Genomic DNA, 27,322 nt, shown 5'->3' with positions numbered 1-27,322 from the left:
ACCGCTCGACTGCTTCAAGAAAAATGCAGAGAGCGCGACCAACTCCTGTATTTGTGTTTATTGACTTGACTAAAGCCTTTGATGCTGTGAATTGTAATGCCCTGTGGACTGTCTTTCTGAAAATTGGCTGCCCAGATCAATTTGTGAACGTCCTTTGGCTCCTCCATGATAATATGGCAGCAACAATCACAGATAACAATGGCTCTCAAAGTGAACCATTCTCAGTGAGATCAGGTGTTAAACAGGGTTGCACTGTCGCCACAACTCTATTTATTATATTTATTATTATTATTATTCTGTTTGTACCCCGCCCCTTAGACCGGGTTCCCCCAGCTGCTCTGGGCAGCTTCCAACATATACTATAAAAAGATAATAAAGCATCAAACATTTTAAAAACTGCCCATTTTACTCCAGAAAGGGGAAAACGTAACAAAATGCTATCCCAATGAGAACTGAAAAAGGTCAATGCCTTCCAGTAAGCATAGAAGGTTCCCTGTCAAATGGAAACTGAAAGCTGAAACCTATGCATAGCTGCCAACCTTTCCTTATTTGGTGGGAAACTCCCTTATCCCAGCGCCGTGTCCCGCTGCTGTCCCTTATTGATGATGTCCCGTAAATTTCCCGGGTTTCAAAGGAAGCAGCTCCTCTCCCTCCCTCCCTGCCAGCCAGGGAGGAGGGAGGCTCCAACTGTGTTGCTTGGCTGCGTTGCTCACCCAATAAGGAGTCTAAGAACGACTGGGGGGTGGAGCTTGCATGTCTTGTGCCGATCAAATCGGCCGCATTGCCTGGGGACTCGCCTTTGCTCAGCGCTTCCCAGCGGAGAGGTGATGGTGGTTTTCCTTGCTGCATCCCCTTTGCCGGGTTGCTGCGCTGTGGGAACCACCACTTGAGGCTTCGTTTGGCTGCTGGCTGGGCTTTCTGCCTTTGGCTCAGAGGGGCTCTACTCTGTGTGTGTGTGTGTGTGTGTGTGAGAGAGAGAGAGAGAGAGAGAGAGAGAGAGAGAGAGATTGAATGTGTCACTTAAGCTGATGGTAGGAATGCTGTAGCTTCACACACTTATCTTCACACAATATGTAATTAACTTGGGGAATTGTTTTACCGCAGGATGTGGTGATGTCAGTACTTTAAATTTACAAGGGGATCTGAGAGATGAATGGGAGACACGGTTTGTCAGTATTAACGGGCAGCTAAATAGAAACTGAAGGGACGCGGGTGGCACTGTGGGTTAAACCACAGAGCCTAGGACTTGCCCATCAGAAGGTCAGCGGTTTGAATCTCCGTGACGGGGTGAGCTCCCGTTGCTCGGTCCCTGCTCCTGCCAACCTAGCAGTTCGAAAGCACGTCAAAGTGCAAGTAGATAAATAGATACCGCTCCAGTGGGAAGGCAAACGGCGTTTCCGTGTTCTGGTTCGCCAGAAGCAGCTTAGTCATGCTGGCCACATGACCCGGAAGCTGTACGCCGGCTCCCTCAGCCAATAAAGCAAGATGAGTGCCACAACCCCATAGTCGGTCACGACTGGACCTAATGGTCAGGGGTCCCTTTACCTTTTAAATAGAAACTTAACCCCAGAAGTTAGGACCAAGATTCAAATCCTGACTGAGTAACTTTGCTCACTAGTAACATTGAACCATGAGGACGAGATGGTTGGACAGTGTTCTCGAAGCTACCAGCATGAGTTTGACCAAACTGCGGGAGGCAGTGGAAGAAAGGAGTGCCTGGGACAGGTGAGGCTGCTGATCCCTTATTTTGGCTGCTGATCCCTTATTTTCGAGGCTGCTGATCCCTTATTTTCAAATCTGAAAGTTGACAGCTATGAACCTATGGGGAGGGAGATGATTGATGCTCTTGAGCCACATAAAGCTTATAATATATATTAAAGGTAAAGGGACCCCTGACCGTTAGGTCCCGTCGTGACCGACTCTGGGGTTGCGGCGCTCATCTCGCTTTACTGGCTGAGGGAACCGGCGTACAGCTTCCGGGTCATTTGGCCAGCATGACTAAGCCGCTTCTGGCGAACCAGAGCAGCGCACGGAAATGGCGTTTACCTTCCCGCCAGAGCGGTATCCATTTATCTATTTGAACTGGTGTGATTTCGAACTGCTCGGTTGGCAGGAGCAGGGACCGAGCAACGGGAGCTCACCCCGTCGCGGGGATTCGAACCACCAACCTTCTGATCGGCAAGTCCTAGGCTCTGTGATTTAACCCACAGCACCACCCGCGTCCCATATAAATTGCATTGTTCCAAATATAGACTGCAGGTTTACCCCCCTCCGCAGGAAACCTGAGTGCCGCCTATAATTGTGCCTCTCTAGTGAAGTGTCTGGGCAACCATTTTCTTGCTGCCAGCTGACATTTTGTTGTGGTGGGTGGAAGGAGGGAAGGCTGGATCAGACTTTGGGCCAGTAGAGCCCCTTGTGGCTTTCTCTCTTGTGGACTTATTTTCATTTCAGTGCTTCCCTGTCATTCATTATAAAGTTATTTGTCGTGGCCACACACCAGCAATTGATTGTCATTCAGTTGGTTCTCCCTTGCAATTCATTGTACAATTGATCACACCTTCCTGTTTGTCTTTAATTATCCCCTTGTAATTAAAAGACGCCTGCTTCTTGGGAGAAAAGCAATGACAAACCTAGAGAGCATCTTAAAAACCAGAGGCATCACCTTGCCAACAAAGGTCCGTATAGTTAAAGCTAGAGTTTTCCCAGTAGTGATGTATGGAAGTGAGAGCTGGACCATAAAGAAGGCTGATCGCTGAAGAATTGATGCTTTTGAATTCTGGTGCTGGAGGAGATTCTTGAGAATCCCATGGACTGCAAGAAGATCAAACCGATCCATTCTGAAGGAAATCAGCTCTGAGTGCTCACTGGAAGGACAGATCCTGAAGCTGAGACTCCAATACTTTGGCCACCTCATGAGAAGAGAAGACTCCCTGGAAAAGACCCTGATGCTGGGAAAGATGGAGGGCACAAGGAGAAGGGGACGACAGAGGACGAGATGGTTGGACAGTGTTCTCGAAGCTACTAACATGAATTTGACCAAACTGCGGGAGGCAGTGGAAGACAGGAGGGCCTGGCGTGCTCTGGTCCAGGGGGTCACGAAGAGTCGGACACGACTAAACGACTAAACAACAACAACAAGTTAATTCTCCTTATTTGACTGCTTTCTCCTTTGGAATTATTTCATTGGCTGTTCCTCCCTGCGCTACTATACATTTAACCATACATCTGACTGGAGTAGTTCTGAATTCTGTGTTTGCTTAACCTCTCTCAATGCCCCCTTCTTTGGTACTTTATTATTAAGTTGACTGTGTCCTTTCCCCAATTTCTATTGCACTTTGCTTACACAAGTTGTCGGGGACATCTTCAATTCTTCCTTTGAACTGAAAATCTTTCACAGTCAGTATATTTCTTTTACCATAAAGAAGGCTGATCGCCGAAGAATTGATGCTTTTGAATTATGGTGCTGAAGGAGACTCTTGAGAGTCCCATGGACTGCAAGAAGATCAAACCTATCCATTCTGAAGGAAATCAGCCCTGAGTGCTCACTGGAAGGACAGATCGTGAAGCTGAGGCTCCAATACTTTGGCCACCTCATGAGAAGAGAAGACTCCCTGGAAAAGACCCTGATGTTGGGAAAGATGGAGGGCACAAGGAGAAGGGGACAACAGAGGACGAGATGGTTGGACAGTGTTCTCGAAGCTACAAACATGAGTCTGACCAAACTACAGAAGGCAGTGGAAGACAGGAGTGCCTGGCGTGCTCAGGTCCATGGGGTCACGAAGAGTTGGACACGACTAAACGACTAAACAACAACAAATATTTCTTTTATAATTTTTTGAACTTATTTTTCAGTGTAGCCTTCATTTTGCTCCCTTTCAAAATCATCTCTTTCTAGGGGTGCAGCCTAGGTTCGGTAGTCTGTTCCATAATATTAAAAAGCTTCCCATAGTCTGTTTTATTTTATTGATATTTATTCAAAACCCACTTAACATGTTAAAAATCTATTAAACTCTGCATACTCCTTCCAGGCATAGGCAAACTCGGCCCTCCAGATGTTTTGGGACGACAACTCCCATCATCCCTAGCTAGCAGGACCAGTGGTCAGAGATGATGGGAATTGTAGTCCCAAAACATCTGGAGGACTGAATTTGTCTATACCTTCTCCTTTCCCTTTGTGCTGATGGCCTCCTAATAGCACAGGGATTATGTTGGCACTTAACCTCTCAGCACATATACCTGACAGTGTTACTTCAAACCCTGCATGGAGACAGAATTGTGGTAAATCCCACATTTCTACCCTTTTTGCTTCTGGAAAATTTGTCTTTTTGCTTGAAACTTCAAATCATGCAGAAGATTGTTAACCTGGGAAGAGAATTTACTACTAAGGAAGAAGGAGTTCCTCTTTTTTCAGTTATTGTCGGTTGCCCTTTTGCTAACTGGAGATAAGGGGAGCAGCACAAAGTCATTCTTTGTTCCAGGATCAATGTGGAGTTACGTTACAGCCACCTGCAGTTTTTATTACCTTGAAACGCATCCACAGTCTGTTTAAAACCTTTAATCAGGATACCAAGGTAAGCAGAGCTGATATAATTTTTATCCTCCGTTTATACCTTGGAGTAAACAAGCCAGGGATATTGATGAGTCTGCTGTGGATTACTCATTTGCAAAACACAACAGTGGTTACCCGATTTCAGTTAACAATGCAAACTCAAACAGAGCAACCAAGCATTGTATTGAAAAACAGCCGGTGATACAAGGTCTTTCTACAAACCATGGGTAGGCAAACTAAGGCCTGGGGGCTGGATCTGGCCCAGTCGCCTTCTAAATCCGGCCCGAGGATGGTCCAGGAATCAGTGTGTTTTTACATGAGTAGAATGTGCCCTTTTATTTAAAATGCATCTCTGGGTTATTTATGGGGCTTGCCTGGTGTTTTAGCATGAACAGAATGTTTGCTTTTATTTAAAATGCATCTCTGGGTTATTTGTGGGGCATAGGAATTTGTTCATATTTTTTTTCCAAAATATAGACTGGCCCCCCACAAGGTCTGAGCGACAGTGGACCGGCCCCCTGCTGAAAAGGTTTGCTGACCCCTGATGATAGATTGCAGTGCCTTTTGTGGAAGGAGGGAAGATAAGATCAGCTGGACACCACTGTTGCCTTATCAAGGCTCATATAGTAAAGGTAAAGGGACCCCTGATCATTAGGTCCAGTCGTGGCCGACTCTGGGGTTGTGGCGCTCATCTCGCTTTATTGGCCGAGGGAGCCGGCGTACAGCTTCCAGTTCATGTGGCCAGCATGACTAAGCCGCTTCTGGTGAACCAGAGCAGCACACGGAAATGCCGTTTACCTTCCCGCTGGAGCGGTACCTATTTATCTATTTGCACTTTGACATGCTTTCGAACTGCTAGGTGGGCAGGAGCAGGGACCGAGCAACGGGAGCTCACTCTGTCGCAGGGATTCGAACTGCTGCCCTTCTGATCGGCAAGTCCTAGGCTCTGTGGTTTAACCCACAGCGCCACCCGTGTCCCCACTTGCCAAGATTATCATACTGCAAATCTCATAGAAATCCCATGGAATCGTTGAGATGGAAGGAAATCTGAGGATCATGTACAATGCAGGAATATGCAACCTTGGTATTGTCACCACTACGCTCTAACCAACATTGGTAGAGGGACAGACATTTCATTTGACTCATGATTGTACAGCTGTGGCAGACAACCAGAGACCCCCTAGACCAAAGGGGACTCGCTGGAATTTCAGTTGACACTTCTATCTGGTCAAGCAAGAAAGGCAAGAGAGGAGAAGGGTACCTTTTATCATATGTGGTGGACCTGCCCCAAGGTAAAAGACTTCTGGGAGAAGATTTATAATGAATTGAAGAAAATGTTGAAATATACATTTATAAAGAAACCAGAGGTCTTTCTTCTTGGAATAACAGGAATAAATTATTTTTGTATGCCACAACTGCTGCTCAAATTTTATTAGCTAAGAATTGGAAAGCGCGAGAAGTACCAACAGTGGAAGATTGGCAGATGAAGATGATGGATTTTTCGGAGCTAGCTGATCTGACTGGAAGAATCCGCGACCAGAAGGAGGAAGATTACCAGGAAGAATGGATGAAATTTAAAGACTATTTAGTTAAATATGTTAAGTTAAATTAATTGGAGAAGCTTGCAAATAACAGATTTAAATAGGTAATGTGATGAATTAATATGTTTAATACTGAACTGGAAAGGTGGGGAAAAGGTTAAGTGATTAAGTTAATTTTATAAGAATATTGGTTTTGGAAAACCGTTAAAATGATATACACTGAAATTCAACCAGGGGGATACGAGGAAGTCACTGAACAATGTTACTAAATTTGGTTTAAATACGGTTGAGATTTATGTTTGCCTTGTCTCCCGTACCAAGAAATGGGTTCATTGATGCAGCAAGGCTTGCCGTTGTCCCACATGCCATTTGCCTTCACAATCTTTTAACTTGGGAAGGTGGCTGTGTAAGCAATTAAAATGTCACAAACACAAAGGATTGTTGTTTCCAGCTGGTAAATAGGCAATGCAAAAAGCTCCCAGAGAAACAACAAAAATCTGTGGACTTGCCTTTCCCCCCAAATGATAGCCTAACCGAGAGGGCATATAGTACAGCAAACTAAGGCCCGGGAGCCGGAGCCGGCCCAGTCGCCTTCTAAATCCAGCCCGCGGAAGGGAGTCAGCTTGTTTTTACATGAGTAGAATGTGTGCTTTTATTTAAAATGCATCTCTGGATTATTTGGGGGCATAGGAATGCGTTCATATTTTTTTTCAAAATACAGTGGTATCCCGCAAGACGAATGCCTCGGAAGACGAAAAACTCGCTAGACGAAAGGGTTTTTCGTTTTCTGAGGTGCTTCACAAGACGGATTTTCCTAAGGGCCTGCTTCGCTAGACGAAACAGCCCTGCCTCTCCTGTCATGGCGACGGTCACTGCACGCACGCACGCTCGCTTCCCCGCTCCTCCGGCTCCCTCCCACCTTCCCGCTGACGGCTCCTCCGGCTCCCTCCCACCTTCCGGCCGACCTTCCGACCTTCTGGCTGCCTCGCGCCGCTGCCCACCACCCTCGCGCGCTCCCCTCAGAGAGCCATTGCCGCCAGCAGCCAGCGCTGCAGCCGGAGTCGCGCTCCTGAGCCCCGCCGCCCTCCAGCAGCCGCGTCGCACGGTGGCCACAAGGCACGGGTGAGTCCAAGGTACCGGCTGTGGCAGCTGCCCTGCTTCTCCCCACCCCTCCCCGCCGTTGTTAGTGTTTAAATGCAGTGGTGCTTCGCAAGACGAAAAAACTCGCTCAACGAAAAAACTCACGGAACGAATTAATTTCGTCTTGCGAGGCACCACTGTATAGTCCAGCCCACCACATGGTCTGAGGGACTCTGGACCGGCCCATGGCTGAAAACTTTGCTGACCCCTGGGATAGCAGAAGGAAACTAATCCCAAATGAAATGCTTCCAGATATTTTGTGTAGCTCACCTGCATAGCTGACACAGCAGAACCACATTAGCCAGATTTCAATCTTAGCAATTAGAAAAGGTGAAAGGGTGATGTTAATTTTTGCCACACACACTGCACTGAAATTAGAGTAACACTACATCAAACAGCATTTCTACCTTTAAGATAGATGTTCAGTGCTAGATTTTCTAAGGTTGCTTCCAGATGACCTGTTTACATCCCAATTCAAATTGTGCACAAAGTTTGGGAGAAGTGCATTTTCCTGTCAATTTTCGTTACTGTGTGTGTATATACACTCTCTCTCTCTCACACACACACACAGAGTCATACCTCGGGTTGCGAATGCTGCGGGTTACGTCTTTTTAGGTTGCGTCCCATGGCGACCTGGAAGTACCGAAAGGGTTACTTCCAGGTTTCGCCGCTCGCACATGCGCAGATGCACAAAATGACATAACGCACATGCGCAGAAGCAGTGAATCACAACCCACGCATGCGCAGACCAGGTTGCTTTCCTTTCAGGTTGCAAATGGGGCTCCAGAATGGATCCTGTTCACAACCAGAGGTACCACTGCGTGTGTGTGTGTGTGTGTGTGTGTGTGTATAAGATAAAGGTAAAGGGACCCCTGATCATTAGGTCCAGTCGTGACCGACTCTGGGGTTGCGCGCTCATCTCGCTTTATTGCCCGAGGGAGCCGGCGTACAGCTTCTGGGTCATGTGGCCGGCATGACTAAGCCGCTTCTGGTGAACCAGAGCAGCACACGGAAACACTGTTTACCTTCCCGCCAGAGTGGTACCTATTTATCTACTTGCACTTTGACATGCTTTCTAACTGCTAGGTGGGCAGGAGCAGGGACCGAGCAACGGGAGCTTACCCTGTTGTGGAGATTCAAACCACCAACTTTCTGATTGGCAAACCCTCGGCTCTGTGGTTTAACCCACAGCGCCACCCGCGTCCCTCCATAGATAGATAGATAGATAGATAGATAGATATTTGCAGGGGAGGGTATTGAAGCAAGGTTCTTAAGGAGCTCAAAACCCACTTAATGACACAGTTTGAATTTGCTGCTATGCCACTGGCTCCCACCCACATGACAGCAACAGCCTGGAAGTCTCCTTAGAGCAGATAGGAAAATGCTCCAGACCACTACTGAATAACATCCTGATCACGGGAATGAGGAAGAACCCTATGTATGCCTATTCAGAAATAAATCCAAATGAATTGGATTTACCCCCAGCGTTCCATTAAACACACATAAAATGGGTTTCAGTACTAAACATTAAATATAATTTATTGATAAATATATGTATATATGGGGATACACAAACACAGAATCTTGAAGAGAAAAAAATATTCTCTGTATGGCAATACCGGAAGAAAATGAAATTAACTGCTGATTCAAAATTCACATCACAGATCTACTGTAAAAAAATAATAAGGTGCTTTCTACCAGAGAAGAAAACTTACATAAAGCAAAGCTGGATATGTATATGTATATTTATGTATGAACACACACACACACACACACACACACACACTGCCAGAATCGCTCCTTGATCTTTTTAGAGTTGCCCCCCTACCATGTCGCTGCCCGGCAAATAAAAAACCTTGAAACAGCTCACTGGAAGGCTCCATCCAAAGGAGAACGGAGGACTGTGATGCTATGGATCAGTCTTGGCTGAATATTTGGCAAACTCTGTTTTCCGTGTTCCGCCCCAACGGGGACGAACTTATACTTCTGCGAGGTAAGTTCCTTTTGGTGGCGCATCTTGCTTAGGTCCAAGACGCCCGCTTGGTTCACGCACCAAGGGTCGTAGATTTCTTCCGTCGGGCACGGATGAGGAGGGTGCACCATCTTCATGAGTTTGGGACGCATCACAACGCCCAGCAGATCTTTCTTAAACGATTCCCAGGAGTTCTGTCTGAGGAAGACTTGACACAGCTCGTCATCACTGAAAAGGGAATTGAAAATTGAGAATAGGGTGGCATCCCCCTGCAGCCAAACAGTTCTTCTCTGCAGGGCCGGATTTAGGTTTGATGAGGCCCTCAGCTACTGAAGGTGTTAAGTTGTGGGTGAACATATCAGACGACACAGCGATTCTTCAAACAGCTCTTGTTTATTCACAGACCCAAAACAGAACTGGGCTGAAGGGTTCAGTCAGCCTGCTTATATAGAGCACTACAACGTTACTGTAAAAACTTTCTAAAACTATCCAATCACTGAACGTCACTTTCGATCCTTCATTTGCATAACTATCTACAGTATCCCCCTGCTGGCCCACGGTGAGAACTTCAGTGCATAACAGAAGGTAATGGGGCCCTTTATATGCCCAGCTATCCCTTGTCAACAACAAATTTTCACTGTTTCTTGTGTTGAATATATGCTATATGGTAATTTCTGGACCTAATAGGTATCTAAAGCCATTTGCACATAACAAAATATGCATTTTATCAAAGTAATTGTTACAACCAGTCCATGCAGAATGTAGGCACCCTGTATATAGAAATGAGCAAACCAGTGATATTTTAGGGAGCAGGCTAGCAGATGGGGCGCATTACAGTGGACCCTCTAGCTATGTACCGCTCTGGATACGTAACTTTCGGGTTTCAAATGCAGCAAACCCGGAAGTGTATACTTCTGAGTTTAGCACATGCACAGAAGTGTTCTGTGTGCCACGCGCATGCGCAGAAGCGCTCAATCGCCCCACATGCGTGCGCAGAAGCAGCACCTCTACCAACAGACTTTTCAGGTTGCGGACAGACCCCTGGAACAAATTTAATTCGTATCTGGAGGGTCCACTGTATAGTCATACCTCGGGTTAAATATGCTTCAGGTTGAGCACTTTCGGGTTGCGCTACGAGGCGACCCAGAAGTAACGTAATGCGTTACTTCCGGCTTTCACCACTCGCGCATGCGCAAACTGTCAAAATGACATTGCACGCATACGTGGAAGCGGCGAATTGCGACCCACAGGCGGTTACATTCGCTTCAGGATGCGAACAGGGATCCGGAACGGATCCCGTTCATATCCAGAGGTACCTCTGTACTAACATCATAGAATCATAGGAGCCTACACAACACAAAACACTGTTGCTGTATGTAGGTTTTATTTTAATCTTATTTTTTGGAAATGTACATCCATTTTTTCTCCTTTAAATTTTTTTGGGGCCCCCAAGAGAGTCGGGCCCTAAGCTATAGCTTATTGAGCTTATACGTGAATCCAGCACTGCTTCTCTGGGGCAAATGCCAGAGCATCAGTTCTCATTTTCTCCTGCATTCTGTTCTCACAGTGGCCAACCACATGCTTCTGGAAAAGTCCACAAAGAGAAACTGAGAACAACAGGACATAGCTGACATATTGAGTATCCATTGATAACCTTTTCCTCCATGAATTGGTCTAATCCCTTTCAAGGCCATGGGGTGGTATTCAAGTAACTCTTACTCAGAGTAGATCTACTGAAATTAATGGACCTAACTTAGTCATGTTCATTAATTTTAGTGGGCCTGCTCAGAGTAAAACTTAATTGAATACAACCTCATTGGTCTGTTTTGAAAACTGAATGGTGTCATTTAGCGTCTTTTAATTTGTTATCTTGATTTCTAATTTTTCCGGTAAGTTTCGCCATTTCTTCATAGTCCACAAGTTTTTGTATCCATTCTTCTTTTGTCGGAACTTCTTATTCTTTCCATCTTTGTGCAAATAACATTCTTGCTGCTGTAGTCGCATACATGAATAAATTTCTATACAGCTCGGGTTGCGAACCATGATCCGTGCAGGAGGCACGTTCACAACCTGCAGCGCTGTGCATGTGCGGGTCATGATTCAGCGCTTCTGCACAAGCACAAAGCGCGATTTAGCACTTCTGCGCATGCGCCAAAACCCAGAAGTAACCCGTTCCGGTACTTCCGGGTTCGGCGCAGTGCACAACCCAAAAACGCGCAACCTGAAGCGTCTGTAACCCGAGGTATGACTGTACTGTTTAGGTTCTGTTCTGTTCTAAACCTGCTTCTCATTGGCTCCAGCAAACCACATAATATCTGAACACTCCGTACAGATACAGGGAAATAGATTTGTCAAAGGGGCCTCAAACTTAGTCTACAACATAGCACCTGTGTTTCCCTCATTATATAATGGGCTTGACCCCATGAATCACAACCCCCCAATATCTATCTCGCGCCAGCCCACCCCAATGCTTCAGTCGGGCTTACCTGGGATATTTCATCTTTATTTTGCCAAATTTTGTCATGGTGGCAGCATCTGCCCATTCCTCAACCTTCTCTTTTTTCAGACGGATGATCTCTGCCCCCTGACTGACCAAAACTATGACACGACTATCTTGCAGATTTGCCTGAGAAGAAATGCAAACCGTGAGGAGATCCTTCCACCAATCTTTGTACAACTTTTGAGCAGACCACCTTTAAAAGTACCGTATTTGCAGAGTCTGATTTAATTCGGTTTGAGCTGCCAAATGCTTGCCACTCCATTTGTACATAACTGCTGAATGCAAGGAGTACGACAAGGCTGTATATTGTCTCCCTGCTTATTTAACTTATATGCAGAATTCATCATGCAAAAGGCTGGGCTGGATGAATCCCTAGCCGGAATTAAGATTGCCGGAAGAAATATCAACAACATCAGATATGCAGATGACACAACATTGATGGCAGAAAATGAGGAGGAATTAAAGAACCTTTTAATGAGGGTGAAAGAGGAGAGCGCAAAATATGGTTTGAAGCTCAACATCAAAAAAAGGAAGATCATGGCCACTGGTCCCATCAACTCCTGGCAAATAGAAGGGAAGAAATGGAGGCAGTGAGAGATTTTACTTTCTTGGGCTCTATGATCACTGCAGATGGTGACAGCAGTCACGAAATTAAAAGACGCCTGAAACAGCTGAATGCAAGACATTTTCTGCATACAAGGGGCTGGAGTGAAGGAATACCCAAGGCCTCTTTCATGAACATAAACCAGCTGAGCCGGGGCTAGGGCATGAGCCTGAAGGGTCCTCACCTGTGCTGGATCCTCAGGTGCAGGCACCAGCTGAGTCTGCTCTGGCCCCTGAGGTGATGGAGGACCCATTGCCTGCAGGTGCTCCACTCTCAGCCCCATCAGGGGAAGCTGGGGTTGCCTCTGGGTCCGGTAACCCTCCAGCCTCTCCTGAGCTGCAGAGGCTCAGGGCAGAGAGGCAGAGGGAGCTAAGTTCCCACAGGAGGAGTGCTCGCCTCCAGGCCAGGAGAGGTGAGTCACCTGTGGACCGGGGCTGCCCTATGCCTCGGGGCAGATAAAAGCCAGCCAGCCCCAGTCCCAAGTTGCGGGAGCAACATTGTTAGTAGCCTGTTCCTGCCTGAACCCTGTCCTGCTTCTCTGCCGGAGCCCCTGACCTCACCCGACTCCCTGCCTTGGACCCAGCTTCAGCTTTGATGGAATGCCTCCATACTGCACCCTCGACCCTGGACTGGACTCGGACCTTGCCTCTCAGTTAGCCCCCGGGACCAGCACAGCTAGAATATACTTACTATCATTTCTCCTTTGCGCAATTCATCCATTCTGATGTATACAGCTGCCGCAACAGAAGTTGGCATCTCTCCATAGGAAGTAGAGTACGTGGGTTCCTTTATGAACTCTCCCGATATAATCTTTTGAACAACCTCCCGATCGTCGTCACCATGATGCCTCTGAATGAATGAACTAGAAATTTAAAAGTGGGGGCACACTTGTTTGTTTGTTTGTCTCTTTGTTTGTTTGATAAAATATATCTACTACCTCAAAGCTGTTTACAGAATGCTAAAATGATTAAATCATCACTAAAAATTTTTACAGCCATAATTTAAAATGTACAGAAAGTTAAAACCAGGATAAAAGAGACTAAGGCAATTTTAAACTCATCAAAATGTTCTAAACATCTGGGTAAAGTAAAGGTAAAGGAACCCCTGACCATTAGGTCCAGTCGTGACCGACTCTGGGGTTGCGAGGCTCATCCCGCTTTATTGATTGAGGGAGCCGGCGTACAGCTTCCGGGTCATGTGGCCAGCATGACTAAGCCACTTCTGCCGAACCAGAGCAGCGCACGGAAATGCCGTTTACCTTCCTGCCGGAGCGGTACCTATTTATCTACTTGCACTTTGACGTGCTTTCAAACTGCTAGGTTGGCAGGAGCTGGGACCAAGCAACGGGAGCTCACCCCATCACGGGGATTCGAACCGCCGACCTTCTGATCGGCAAGTCCTAGGCTCTGTGGTTTAACCCACAGCGCCCCCCGCGCCCCCCCCAAAAAAGCCTACGGCACCCAGTATTCCCAGGCAGTCTCCCATCCAAGTACTAACCAGGCCTGACCCTGCTTAGCTTCCGAGATCAGACAAGATCGGGCGTGTTCAGGGTAGTATGGCCGTAGACAAAAAACATCTGGGTGGGTTTATCTAAATATGAATGTGTTCAGCAGGCACCAAAAAGAATACAGTGAAAGTGCCTGGCTGGATATCAACAGGCAAGGAGTCCCAAAGTGTAAAGGACTGGGTTATTACAAACACAGCGCAGGCATTATGAAGCACCTGTAAAAGTGCCAAATGCAGGCTGCTCTTCGACGGTTCACTGTGGCTTGTGAGATGCAAGAACCCTTATCTCGAATTTTTGCACACTGATCAGAGTGAAGAGATCTCCCCACCTGACATTCATGTGATCTCAGGTGAACGACAGGTGGACGTGGTTTGCCCAAAATAATATTGCAGGCCAAATCCAGGGGCCTGGTGGCCCCAATTAGACCCAAGGATTGACGGTTCCATACTACAGGTTTAGCTCCTTGCTGTCAGGGTCTGGGCAGACGAGGAATGGGAGAGACCGCCTCCCCAGCTTGACCCTTCTAGGGAGGAGGAGGAAGAGCAAGACAGTTTAGCAGAAGGAAACTGTTAAGTTGTGGGTGAACATATCAGACGACACAGCGATTCTTCAAACAGCTCTTGTTTATTCACAGGCCAGAACAGAACTGGACTTAAGGGTTCAGCCAGCCTGCTTATATAGAGCTCCACTAGAACGCAACAGTAACCATTTTCCGTAACTATCCAATCACTGAACGTCACTTTCAATCCCTTATTTGCATATGTGGACCTGAGTGAAAACTATCTACAGTGTCCCCCTGCTGGCCCAGGGTGAGAACTTCAGTACATAACAGAAACTAATCCAAAATGAAATGCTTCCAGATATTTTGTGTAGCTCACCTGCATAGCTGACATAAAACAGCAGAACCGCATTAGCGGGATTTCAATCTTAGCAATTAGAAAAGGTGACAGATTTACAACAGGGGTTTGAGGGAGGCCACAGCTCAGAGGCAGATGAGGGGGGAAGTTGGGAAATAATGGGGGAGAAGGAGGAAGAGGGAGCAGTGGGGGGCGGGGTGACAGCTGACGGACACAGTGTCTTTAGAAATCATTCCATTTATAATGAATTTTAAAAAATGATGAAACATACATTTATGAAGAAACTGGAGGCCTTTCTCCTTGGAATAATAGGTTTTGAATTGCCCAAAAAAGATGTAAAAATATTTTTGTATGCCACAACTGCTGCATGGATTTTAATAGCCAAAAAAATGGAAAAGACAAGAATTACCAATGGTAGAAGAATGGCAGGTGAAGATGATGGACCTTATGAAGCTGGCTGATCTCACTGGGAGAATCCGTGACCAGAAAGAAGAGGAATATCAAGAAGACTGGAAGAAATTTAAATTTAAATATTGTAACATTAAAGATTTGTAATTACTTGAAAGAACTAATTAGGCCTAGGACTAAATGGATTAAATCAGGATTAAATAAATAAATAAGAAATAGTAGGATAAGGAAAGTTAGGAAATTTGATTATAACAGGAATATTGTTACATGTAGTAATGATATTGGAAACTGCTACATTCAATTACAAGGAAATTCAGTTGGAAGAGATTAGAGGAAGTCAAGTAATATGTTTATGAAGTTGGAATTTAACCAGTTAACTAAGTTTTATTTATGTATCTGGTGGTGGTATATGTGGGTTTGTAATATTTTATTTTCTTCATTCTTCTTTTTCTCCTTTTTGTTTTATTAATATTTTTTTCTTTTTTTATTATGTTAAAGTTATGTCTTTGTATGAAATTCAATAAATATCATTGGGGGGGGAGAGAGAAAGCATTCCAGACCTTCCATCTCCCAGAACCTGGCAAGCCTTGAAAGTAGGAGAGCACATGGAATTGGCGGAAATGACTGGCAGAATCTGAGACCAGGGAGAAGAGTCGGTGGAGGAAGATTGGAAAAAATTCAAAGTATACTTACAGAAATATTGCAAAATTAATGAATGTTAGAAGAATGCTGGAATTAAGTTATATGGTTTTAGCAGAAATGTTATAAAGAGTTAAGCAAAAACTGATTGTTAATGGGCCAAAGTGGAAAATTTAAGGTAAGATTGTGTTAAGATAAATTATAGAACAAAAAATTGAGAAAGATGGAAAGGATTTGCTGAAATAGCTAATTGAACTAGAATACAAAAAAGGGAGGTGTGAGGAGGTCGATGAAACAAGTAAATGAAAGGTAAAGATATGGAAATATTGGATGTGTTTTTGTTTTTCTTGTTGTTTTTCTGTATTGTTTTTTGTTTTTGTTTTCGATGTATTGTAAGGTATTGTTTTGTTCTGTTAAATTTTTTATTGTTTCTTTCTTCTTTTTTCTGTAATTATTAAACCTCTAATAAATATTATTTTTTAAAAAAGAAGAAAGTAGGAGAGCAAAGAGATCAAAGACGGAGGGCGCCTAGCAGCACCCGTAGAAGTGATGAATGAGGAAGTGGGAGAGACAGGGGTGGAGATTCACTCAGGACAACGCCATTATCCAAGAGGCTGGGTTCTATAGCCTCTCTCTGTAAATACTGAATAAAAAGCGGGTGGTAAGAAACATTTCCTTGTCTTTGTGCGTTCCTGGTGTGGCGATCACCACAGGGTCCCTGGACGTTTGGCGGTCTATTGATCCCTGTGCCACCACTGTGATTGCTTTCCCGCTGCCACCAACCCGTTTCTATTGGGTACACATGGAGTCCAGACAGTCGTTAACATTAACAAATAATCAAGTTTATTTTATAGGCATGAACAAGTTTATGGTTTCAGTTAATTTTCTTGGCAGTTTCTAAATCGTAGTTCCTTTACTGACCTATACGTTCCTAACAACTTCAAATTGATTATCCCAACTATCTATCTGACTCCACCTAACAGTTCCTCTCACTCTCTCACAACACAACTCGACGAACCCACAGACTTACCGTATTTTTCGCCCCATAGGGCGCACCGGTTCATAAGGCGCACCTAGTTTTTTGGGGGGGAAATAAAGAAAAAAAATTATTTCCCCCCCCAAGGCGCGAGGCTGGGGTGGGGGAAGCCCGAGCTTCCCCCAACCCCAGCCCCCAGAACAGGCTGCTCTCCGCAAGTCGTGGGAGCCCTCCCGCGGCTTGCGTAGAGCTACCCGAAGCCCCGGCACGACTGCTAAGTGCGCCGGGGCTTTGGGATAAGAGGCAGCGCTGCGCAAGCCGGGGGAGCTCTCCCGCGGCTTGCGCAGAGCTACCCGAAGCCCCGGCACAACTGCTAAGCGCGCCGGGGCTTCGGGATAAGAGGCAGCGCTGCGCAAGCTGGGGGAGCCCTCCCGGGGCTTGCGCAGAGCTACCCGAAGCCCCGGTGCAACCGCTCAGCGCGCCGGGGCTTCGGGATGCAGGCAGCTCTGTGCAAGCCGGGGGAGCCCGGGGGGAACTCCAGCAGGCTCCCACGGCTTGCGGATAGCTTCCTAAAGCCTGGAGAGGGAGAGGGGTCGGTGCACACCGACCCCTCTCGCTCTCCAGGCTTCAGCGAAAGCCTGCATTCGCCCCATAGGACGCACACACATTTCCCCTTCATTTTTGGAGGGGGAAAAGTGCGTCCTATAGGGCGAAAAATACAGTATATCCTCCCTCTTCCTTCTCCAACTCCCAACTCTCAACTAACTTCCAAGCAACACCAACTCTAACTCTAACTCCACCCCTTGGGTTCCCACTGGCCAATCACTTCACACTCATTTAACCCTTTCCTTATGACCCACCTAGGAGGCAAACGCCACACCTGGCAACCGGGCAGCAGTCTCCGGCAGCAGCCTGCCACTTGCACCCTACGCGACCAGCCATTTCCTTTGCACTCTCTGCCTCTAGAAATACAACCCGGAAAGCCCCCTCGGCCCCTCACCTTTTGTCCACGTTTATCACGACACTTTTATGCTGCCTGTTGAAGAGACTGTCCTGCTTCAGGAACTGGTCATACTGTTCATTCCGCTGACTGATATAGTAGTCTTTGAGGTCCTTCAATCTCTCCCCACTGAAGGAATTCCACATCGTGCTTTTGAATCTGTCAACGCACGCAATCTCTGCATAAGAAGAAAAGCTAGCTATGTGAAAAAGCCATTGCCCCCCTCTAAATTTAATTTAATTAAAGGAAAATTCAAAAGGTTACCGCACAATAAAATTGCATGTTTTAAAGGATAGGAGCAGCTCAGAAAGTTCCTACTTTTTTAAAAAAAAAATTACACTGTTTTCACATATCAGGTTTTTAATGCTAACCAAGCCTTTTCAGAAGTAAGTTGTATTGAATTCGTTGGTGTTTATTTCCCAGGTGAGCAGGGTAAGTGTTATGTACTGAGTTGAATAGGATCCAAACTGCAGCAGTCTGATTGGTCCTAGAACAATAGGATCCAAAAGGCAGCAGTCTGATTGGCCCTAGAACAATAGGATTCAGAATGCAGCAGTCTGATTGGTCCTAGAACAATGCAGCAGTATGATTGGTTGGCAGGAACCACCCAATCATGCTCCAGATAGAAGTGAATCCACAACCTGATTGGCTTACAGTTGAATTCTGGAATTAGCCAATCATGTGCAGCCCATTGTGTAAATAATGTATATAAAGCAGATACTGTGAGGGGACATTCATTCATTCCTCCTCACCACTATGAGCTGAATAAAGAGCATGAAATCACTTTGCGACTCTGAGTATATTTCAGTAAGGGTTACATTCTAAGTTGTCTTTGTGCGTCGGCAATATTTATGTTAGGTCCAATGCAGAACAGAAAGAGTACCAGGAGCATTTGTGAAGCAAATGGACATTGTAAGAATGCATGCTTTAGGTTTGCGTTGCCAAAAAAACTTAAACAAGGGCTACTTCAAACTTAATGTGTAAAAAAATGCATTAAGGTGTGAAGGCCAATTTATGCAAGGGCTTTAGATTTCTGTAGTAGATGAGTTAAGGGTAAGACTTTTGTCTTTCTGCTTTTTTCATTTCTGGTATTTTTCTGTAAAATTTGAAACTGGTAAGAAGGTTGTATTAAAAGTCCCCCCCCCCCAAGCAAGGAACACCCGTGTCCTAGAAGCGGTTTAGTCATGCTGGCCACATGGCCCTGTATACAGAAGCTTTTTTCATGTTATGTTTTTATAAATGTTGGAAGCTGCCCAGAGCAGCTGGTCAGATGAGTGGTGCTTAATAAAATAAATAATAATAATAATAATAATAATAATAATAATAATAATAGAATCGGACATCCCTATTTTCATCAGAGAAATATTGGAGAGTATGGTGTACAGTGGTACCTCAGGTTACATACACTTCAGGTTACATCCACTTCAGGCTACAGACTCCGCTAACCCAGAAATAGTGCTTCAGGTTAAGAGCTTTGCTTCAGGATGAGAAAAGAAATCGTGCTCCGGCAGCATGGCGGCAGCAGGAGGCCCCATTAGCTAAAGTGGTGCTTCAGGTTAAGAACAGTTTCAGGTTAAGAACGTCAGGGGAGAAGGAGGTTGCCTCTGGGTCCGGTAACCCTCTAGCCTCTCCTGAGCTGCAGAGGCTCAGGGCAGAGAGGCGGAGGGAACTAAGTTCCCGCAGGAGGAGTGCTCGCTTCCAGGCCAGGAGAGGCAAGTCACCTGTGGACCGGGGCTGCCCTATGCCTCGGGGCAGATAAAAGCCAGCCATCCCCAGTCCCAGGGTGCGGGAGCAACATTGTTGGTAGCCTGTTCCTGCCTGCACCCTGTCCTGCTCTTCTGCCAGGGTTACTGACCTCACCCGACTCCCCGCCTTGGACCCCGCTTCAGCCTTGATGGACAGCCTCCATTCCACACCCTCGACCTCGGACTGGACTCAGACCATGCCGCATGGTAACCCCCCGGGACCAGCACAGCCCCTCAATGAGGCCAACAGTTCACAAAGTGTTTAGGGGTATGCGTACCCCTGCATACCCCAAGAAAAAAGCACTGGCATGTTCCTTCCAGTCTGCTTCCTACATACAGTTTTTGCTATATCTGCTCCAGGGATAGAGGCATAGAAGGCATAGAAGCCATGCAATTGCTGCCATCTATGAAAAGCCATTAGCAAAGGTCGGCCTGTTTTTGTTTCTTTTCTGCTTGATTTAGGAGAGCTTCCAGCTACAGCCATTCTTTGTTTTGCTATTTTTATTCCATTTCATGTTTATTCTTCATAGTGCACCGTTTCGTGGGAAAAGAGAGTTTTGGCACATCCTATACTGCTTGGGTTCCAAGCTTTCCTGGAACGGCCCTCCTGCCAAGATCAGCAAAAGGAGACCTAGAACATTGGCCAAGGCAAACAGAGAAGTCTCAGAATGTGAAAGCGACTCTTGCTTATGGTGTTTTGCTTGATTTTGGGGTGTCCGGTGAGAACACTCTCCCAGGGCCCTCATCAAATGATAATTTTCTGGAGTCTTTGAGGCCATTGTGATAGTTAAATTGGAATCGATATAACTTTGGAGTGTGGTTTTAAAAACTGTTGAAGAAGGTCCATAATGGAAGAAAGCTGGAATACAGTGGTACCTCAGGTTAAGTACTTAATTCGTTCCGGAAGTCCGTTCTTAACCTGAAACTGTTCTTAACCTGAAGCACTATTTCTGGGTTAGCGGAGTCTGTAACCTGAAGCGTATGTAACCTGAAGCGTATGTAACCCGAGGTACCACTGTATAAGAAATAAATATTAAAACAAGCTGGAGTTATTCAAAATTGGTGAGTTGATTCTGCTTCTGCATATAAAAAAACCACGATTTGGCGTATATATCAGTGCTTTTTCAAGCCAGAATTCGCTGGAACTCAAAGGCCTGGAAACGATGGGTCAAAGGCCTGGAAACGATGCCTTATGAGGAACGGCTAAGGGAGCTGGGCATGTTTAGCCTGGAGAAGAGGAGGTTAAGGGGTGATATGATAGCCATGTTCAAATATATAAAAGGATGTCATATAGAGGAGGGAGAAAGGTTGTTTTCTGCTGCTCCAGAGAAGCGGACACGGAGCAATGGATCCAAACTACAAGAAAGAAGATTCCACCTAAACATTAGGAAGAACTTCCTGACAGCAAGAGCTGTTCGACAGTGGAATTTGCTGCCAAGGAGTGTGGTGGAGTCTCCTTCTTTGGAGGTCTTTAAGCAGAGGCTTGACAACCATATGTCAGGAGTGCTCTGATGGTGTTTTCCTGCTTGGCAGGGGGTTGGACTCGATGGCCCTTGTGGTCTCTTCCAACTCTGTGATTCTATGATTCATTTCTGGCCCCTCTCAGGTGGCACCATTGCCCTTCTAGGAGAATGAGGAAGGTGCTCAAGGTGAATTTGAATCCTACCCAGTATTGATACAGAGCCGATTCCAACGTATAGTTAGCAGAGTAAAAACTTAAACACGTTGCAGGATTCCCAAAAAAATAGACCAGAGGCAACTGTATTTCATCCAACAGAGCTTTACTGCTACTGAAGGCAAATGAGCATAATGGTTACGAATGTAATACATTCAGGATTGGCGGAGTCCATAAAAATCCAGTTGCAGCAGACTTAACTTACACTTACAATAACTTACAATAAGTCTAAAAACCTTAACACTAAGTGTTATGTCCTGAGTTGAATAGGATCCAAAATGCAGCAGTCTGATTGGCCCTAGAACAATAAGATTCAGAATGCAGCAGTCTGATTGGTCCGCAGGAGCCAACCAATCCACCTCCAGGTGGAAGTGAACCCGCAACCTGATTGGCCTACAGATGAATCCTGGAATTAGCCAATCACGTGGGGCCTATTGTCTAAATAATGTATATAAAGCAGACATTCTGGGGGAACATTCATTCCTCCTCGCCACTATGAGCTGAATAAAGAGCATGAAATCCACTCTCGACTCCGAGTATATTTCACTAAGCATTCTATGTACAGGGGTACCTCGGGTTACATACGCTTCAGGTTACATGCGCTTCAGGTTACAGACTCCGCTAACCCAGAAATAGTACCTCAGGTTAAGAACTTTGCTTCAGGATGAGAACAGAAATGGTGCTCCAGCAGCGCAGCAGCAGCAGGAGGCCCCATTAGCTAAAGCGGCGCTTCAGGTTAAGAACAGTTTCAGGTTAAGAACGGACCTCCAGAATGAATTAAGTACTTTACCTGAGGTACCACTGTACAGCAGACCTGCCAGTACAAAACACACCAGAAGGAAGAGAGATAGAAAGTGAAAGTGAAACCCAGGCTCCTTCTGTCCTTAATATTATAGTCGGCATGACCTTGGCAGAAGAGATAACAGAACCAGTTGAAGCCAGCTGTACTCAGCTTCTCTGAAGGAATAACCCAAACACCATGAACCTTCTGCTTGTTTCTTTCACACAGAGAAGCTTCCAGAACCCTCTGGAACTCATTAGAATAGGAAAGATCTCTACACATCAGATCAATATTTTCTGCACTAAGAAATGCAAACTGACAAGTTCTGGCACCACTTCTTCGAGAAGAATAGCGCTGTGTACTTTAGAAATTTCTTTCACTGAGACCAGCATAACAACCATCTCTGGGAAGATTAATACTATTTTATGTGGGTTTTTTTGCATTATTTCTCACATTTTCATTTTTCCATCATGGAACTCACGGCAACGTGTACCGTATTTTTCGCTCTTTCCCCTCTGCAAAAACTAAGGAGAAATGTGTGTGCGTCTTATGGAGCGAATGCAGGATCCATGGCGTCAGCGATAGCAACGCAAAGCCTCCGAAGCGCAGTGGGAGCTCTCCCGCTGCGCTCCGGAGACTTTGTGTTGCTTTTGCTGAAGCCTGGAGAGCAAGGGGGGTCGGTGCGCACCAATCCCTCTTGCTCTCCTGGCTTTGCTTTGCTGGAGAGGCGCTGCACAGCTTTCCCTCTCTGCACAGCGCCCCTTCAGCGAAGCAGGGGGAGAAATGGAAGGGGCTCTGTTTCTCCTGCCACTTCGCTGAAGGGGTGCTGCGCAGAGAGGGAGAGAAATTTTTTTCCTTGTTCTCCCCCTCTAAAACAGGGTGCGTGCTATGGTCGGGTGCGTCCTATGGTCAGGTGCGTCGTATAGAGTGAAAAATACGGTATATGTGGTTCTGAGATGGTCTCCAGTCTAACAGCTGACCAGACCTGGACCCATTTAGCTTGAGCAAGGCAGTAGCCTTGTGTACCTGCAAGACCATGTGCTGAGACCAGGTGCCATCCTGGCAGTTGAGAAGTCCTGGTGAATCACATGTGCGTAAAAGGGCAAAGTCGTAACATACCAGCGGCTATGCGGCGCTTCTCCATCATTTGTAGCTTGCGTTTGGGGAGACACAGTTGTTTTGAGATCCACTTATGGTAAGATGGACAGGTACTGAGATCCACCAGTCGCAAAACCTCGCACACACCCTGATGAAACGACAGAAAAACTACTGCTGAGTTGATCGTATGGGCCCATAGCTATTAGATTAGATTAGAACACAGAGGAGGGCAGAGGAGGAAAACGAATTGACCTGATGTATAAACCTTGGCAGTTTATAGGAAGTTTCCCGAGGAATACAGTCGAACCTCAGTTGTCGAACGTATCGTATTTTTTCCTCTATAAGACTCACTTTTTCCCTCCTAAAAAGTAAGGGGAAATGTGTGTATGTGTGTTATGGAGCAAATGCAGGCTGCGCAGCTATCCCAGAAGCCAGAACAGCAAGAGGGATTGCTGCTTTTGCTGCGCAGCGATCCCTCTTGCTGTTCTGGCTTCTGGGATTCAGAATATTTATTTTCTTGTTTTCCTCCTCCAAAAACTTGGTGCGTCTTATGGTCTGGTGCGTCTTATAGAGCGAAAAATACAGTAGTCCATTCCAGAAGCTTGTTTGGCTTCCGAAACATTCGACAACCGAGGCGTGGCTTCTGATTGGTTGCAGGAGCTTCCTGCACTCAAGAGGAAACTGCGTCGGATGTTCAGCTTCTGAAAAATGTTCGAAAAACGGACCATTTACGTCCAGGGTTTGGGTGTTCGGGAGCTGAATCATTCAAAAACAGAGCCGTCCGATGAAGATGATGGACTTTTGGGAGCTAGCTGACCTGACCGGAAGAGTCTGCAACCAGAAGGAGGAGGAGCACCAGGAAGAATGGAGGAAATTTAAAGAATATTTAGCTAAATATGCTAAGATAACTTAAATAGAAATACTTGCAAATACCAGACTGGCTTAGGATTTAAATATGTGATTTTATATAATAATATGTTTAAAGTTTATATGAAAAGTAAGAAAGAAGTTAATTGATTAAGTAATTTTGGTTTTGGAAAATTGTTACAATGATACACATTGAAATTCAGCTGGGGGGATTTGAGGAAGTCACCTAACAATGTTAATAATAGTGGAATAAGTACAGTTAGGATTTTCGTTTGTTTGGAAATTTGGAAAATCAATAAAAAAATTTGAAAAAACAAAAACAGAGCCGAGGTTTGACTGTACTGCCATCTACAGTGTCTTCTTAAGAAGATAATTTGCATTTTTTGGCGGGGGGGGCAGTTGCCTAATTAATCATGGGCACTAGATTAAAAGGATATTGAATTGATTACTCCAATGAACTAAATTAGAAACTGAAACCTTAATTCTAACCCTACCAGGGCACCAGGCTAACTCTTTCTGTTTGTCCAGCATCACATTCCACCAAGGTTGGCCCTAGTATGAGACACAAGTGGCCTATTCTTCGATATCATCCACGGACAGCAATTTGTTGTTCTTGCGATTTTACTGTTATTCTGCCACAGAGAGGCACTTGTGAGATTTCCTGCCTCCTGTGCCAAAATACCAGTGTGTGAAACTCCTATTGTTCTAGGCGCATTTTGGAAGAGGGAATTTAATGAGCGCGAGCATTTTCTGAGCTCTGGGCACAGGACTGTGCCTAAGATTTCAGATTAAACTGCAGAGTGGAAGGAAAGGAGGACTATTTTCTGCCTCCCCACTTCCAGCTACTCTCTGAAGACTGGAGAAGAGACCCTCTTAAGAATACAGTGGTGCCTCACAAGACGAAATTAATTCGTTCTGCGAGTTTTTTTGTCTTGTGAATTTTTCGTCTTGCGAAGCACGGTTTCCCATAGGAAATGCATTGACGGTTTCTCATAGGAATGCATTGACGGTTTTAAGAAAAAGGCGCAAGACGTTTTCGTCTTGCGAAGCAAGCCCATAGGGAAATTCGTCTTGCGAAGCAACTCAAAAAACAAAAAACTCTTTCGTCTTGCGAGTTTTTCGTCTTGCGAGGCATTTCGTCTTGCGAGGTACCACTGTATTAGACGGGTGGGCAGGGGAAGGACTAGACTATGTGAAAAATTAACATAATATTTTAGCTGCAGTTCATTCAGCTTCAGCTTTGTATTCTTGTTATATTCTTAATGTATTCTTGCCCTACTTGCCATATAATTACTTTAATAGTGGCTGAATTTTTCAGTGCTGTCCATGTAGAAAGACTGGGCCGTTATAAAGAGATTTAGTGGTTCTTAATTGATCGGTGATGTGGTAGTGTTATATTGTATTATTTATGCAAATTGATTTTCTCTGGAGTTAAAGATCTGACAGGGACAAACCTTGTTATGCCGAATTCGTATTTTGCACAATTTGTATACGGTGTTTGTTTGATAATGTGTGGTTTGCTATGACTAATAAAGGATTGACTTTTTTTATTTGAACTGAGGTTTGGTGGGAGCCTCAAGGTTTGTGACTTGGGGAGGTGGTCGAGGGGCGCTCTGCAGGGGGTCATGGAGGATGAGGGGAGCTGCGTGCGGGCATGCAAAGAGCGCTCTCTTTTAGATGTGAAGAGTGGTCATTATGAGGGGGGCCGCTAGGGGCGCCTTGGAAGATGGCCGACAATACCATCTCTCCAGCTCGCACGAGGTAATTAAGGGGCTGGTGATGGGAGTAAATCAGCCTCCCAAATTCTTCCCGGTGGAAGGGAAGATGCAGCCTCGTCCACGGTTGCCCATAAATCACCCCTGAGTTCGAAAGAAGGAGGGGGTGAGGGCACTGGACGGAAAGTCCTTGAGTGAGTTCGGATCTTCCGGACATTGTTTCTGAGAGTGACTCTAGTTGCATTACTTAAGATAAAAAATTGGATATAAAAGTTATTGCACATGCTTCAAGCTAAAAGAAGCGTATGTTAGCTGCTAATTAAGCCTGCCACTGAGAAGTTAAGAGTGATGGAATGGAATGGACTGAAGATAACATAAAAGAGTAACATCTATGCCGGTATGTTAAAACGGAACGGAAAGGAGGGGGGGGATTTTTCTTCTTTTTATTACAATATTACCTAACAACCCCCCCCCCCCCGCCTGAAGAACCGTCATACAACTTATAAGAAGTGAGATTGGAAAATAAACTGTGTGGAAATAAAAATATCAACTAAAGCCTTTGTTTTTTGAAAGATCTGGAAAGAAAACAAAAGGCTCTCTTGTGACGCAGTTTTTAATTGGGATCCACCATTATGAGACAGACTTCGTTGCGAGATAAATAGGCACAGGGGGAGGCGAGCCACTACTTTGTTATCATGTTTGTGTTTTAAGTTCGACTTGGAAAGCCTAATTTATGATGCAACCTGTCTGGGAAAATTAATGAGCAAACGCCTAGATTTTATTTCATCGGAGCTGAGAATGATGGCATCTGCCGCTCGAGAAGGACTTTTGGATCAGCGTGTGAGAATTTATTGCAAACAAAAGACTTACCAGCTTAAAAAAAAAGGGGGAGAGCCTTATAAAGTTCACTCAGAAGCATAATATTGCTTACTTTAACTCGCAGGTGGAAACGACTCAGAGGCAATTAAGAAGAAAAAGGATAACATCAAGAAGATTGAAAGATAGGACTGGTGAACACTAAAAGCAGCAGAAATATGAGATGACTGGACCCTTACTGAACTCGAAGCATGGGAACCCCCAACAAAATATATAATTTGGCAAAATATTTGGACTTTATGATATGTATTGGTAAAATTTGGAATAATTAATGTGATATGATTGGATTGTTAAATGGAAAACTTAATAAAAAATTATTTTTTTAAAAAAGAGTGGTCATTATGCTCTTCACAACAATATACCCCCCCCCCCGAACTGACATCCAATATGCACACCTCCAAAGGAAACAGACCCCCCCCCAAGGGCTACAGTGGCCTCCCACCTGTTGGGAAAGTAAGGCATATTATGAAAGATTAATCACACACTGAGCTCACCTTTGTAATAAATATCATCGTGGACGTATCTGTGATGTCGCTAGTAATCACCTGCCCATAGTGGAACCTCTCGATTTTGCAGAAGTAGGCTATTTTCGCTACTGAAGAATCTGGCAGTGTTTCGAAAAGGTCGACGCTTCTGAAAACAGGAGGGATACATGGAGAGCTTTCATCTGCAAGGGTTTCAAGCTGGCAACCGTGATTTCGGTGTCCAGGTAAGCATGGGGCCTACACATTAACTCTTGAGAGGAGGGAGGTGTTAGAAAAAAAAATAGAAAAAGGACTGGGAAGTGCTGGGAATCTGCATATTGGGTCAGAATGAGCAGCGCTTATTGGGAAAGAGGTTTTTAAATTTTATTTTAAAGGAGCTCTTTTTTG

General features: G+C 45.3%; 1 protein-coding gene across 6 annotated transcripts in view; it reads right to left on the bottom strand.

Annotated features, from left to right (window-relative positions):
- Positions 1-8,742: 8,742 nt before the first annotated feature.
- Positions 8,743-27,322, bottom strand: part of LOC310662349 (cyclic nucleotide-binding domain-containing protein 2-like) — a 622,152-nt gene continuing 603,572 nt past the window's right edge. For all 6 annotated transcript variants that reach the window (XM_083409150.1, XM_083409152.1, XM_083409148.1 and 3 more), the window contains 6 exons: positions 26,945-27,083; positions 23,014-23,140; positions 17,694-17,871; positions 12,997-13,168; positions 11,689-11,828; positions 8,743-9,430 (listed from right to left, as the gene is read on the bottom strand). In XM_083409150.1, the coding sequence (XP_083265276.1) occupies positions 9,097-9,430; positions 11,689-11,828; positions 12,997-13,168; positions 17,694-17,871; positions 23,014-23,140; positions 26,945-27,083 (1,090 nt within the window). In that variant the 3' untranslated portion in view covers positions 8,743-9,096. The remainder of the gene's footprint in view (positions 9,431-11,688; positions 11,829-12,996; positions 13,169-17,693; positions 17,872-23,013; positions 23,141-26,944; positions 27,084-27,322) is intronic.

Source organism: Podarcis tiliguerta, assembly GCF_965153285.1.
Source record: "Podarcis tiliguerta genome assembly, chromosome: 1".
In the NCBI taxonomy this organism is placed as follows: Eukaryota; Metazoa; Chordata; class Lepidosauria; order Squamata; family Lacertidae; genus Podarcis; species Podarcis tiliguerta.
The sequence above is the reverse complement of the archived record's forward strand: the minus strand, read 5'-3'. Positions and strand labels throughout refer to the sequence as shown.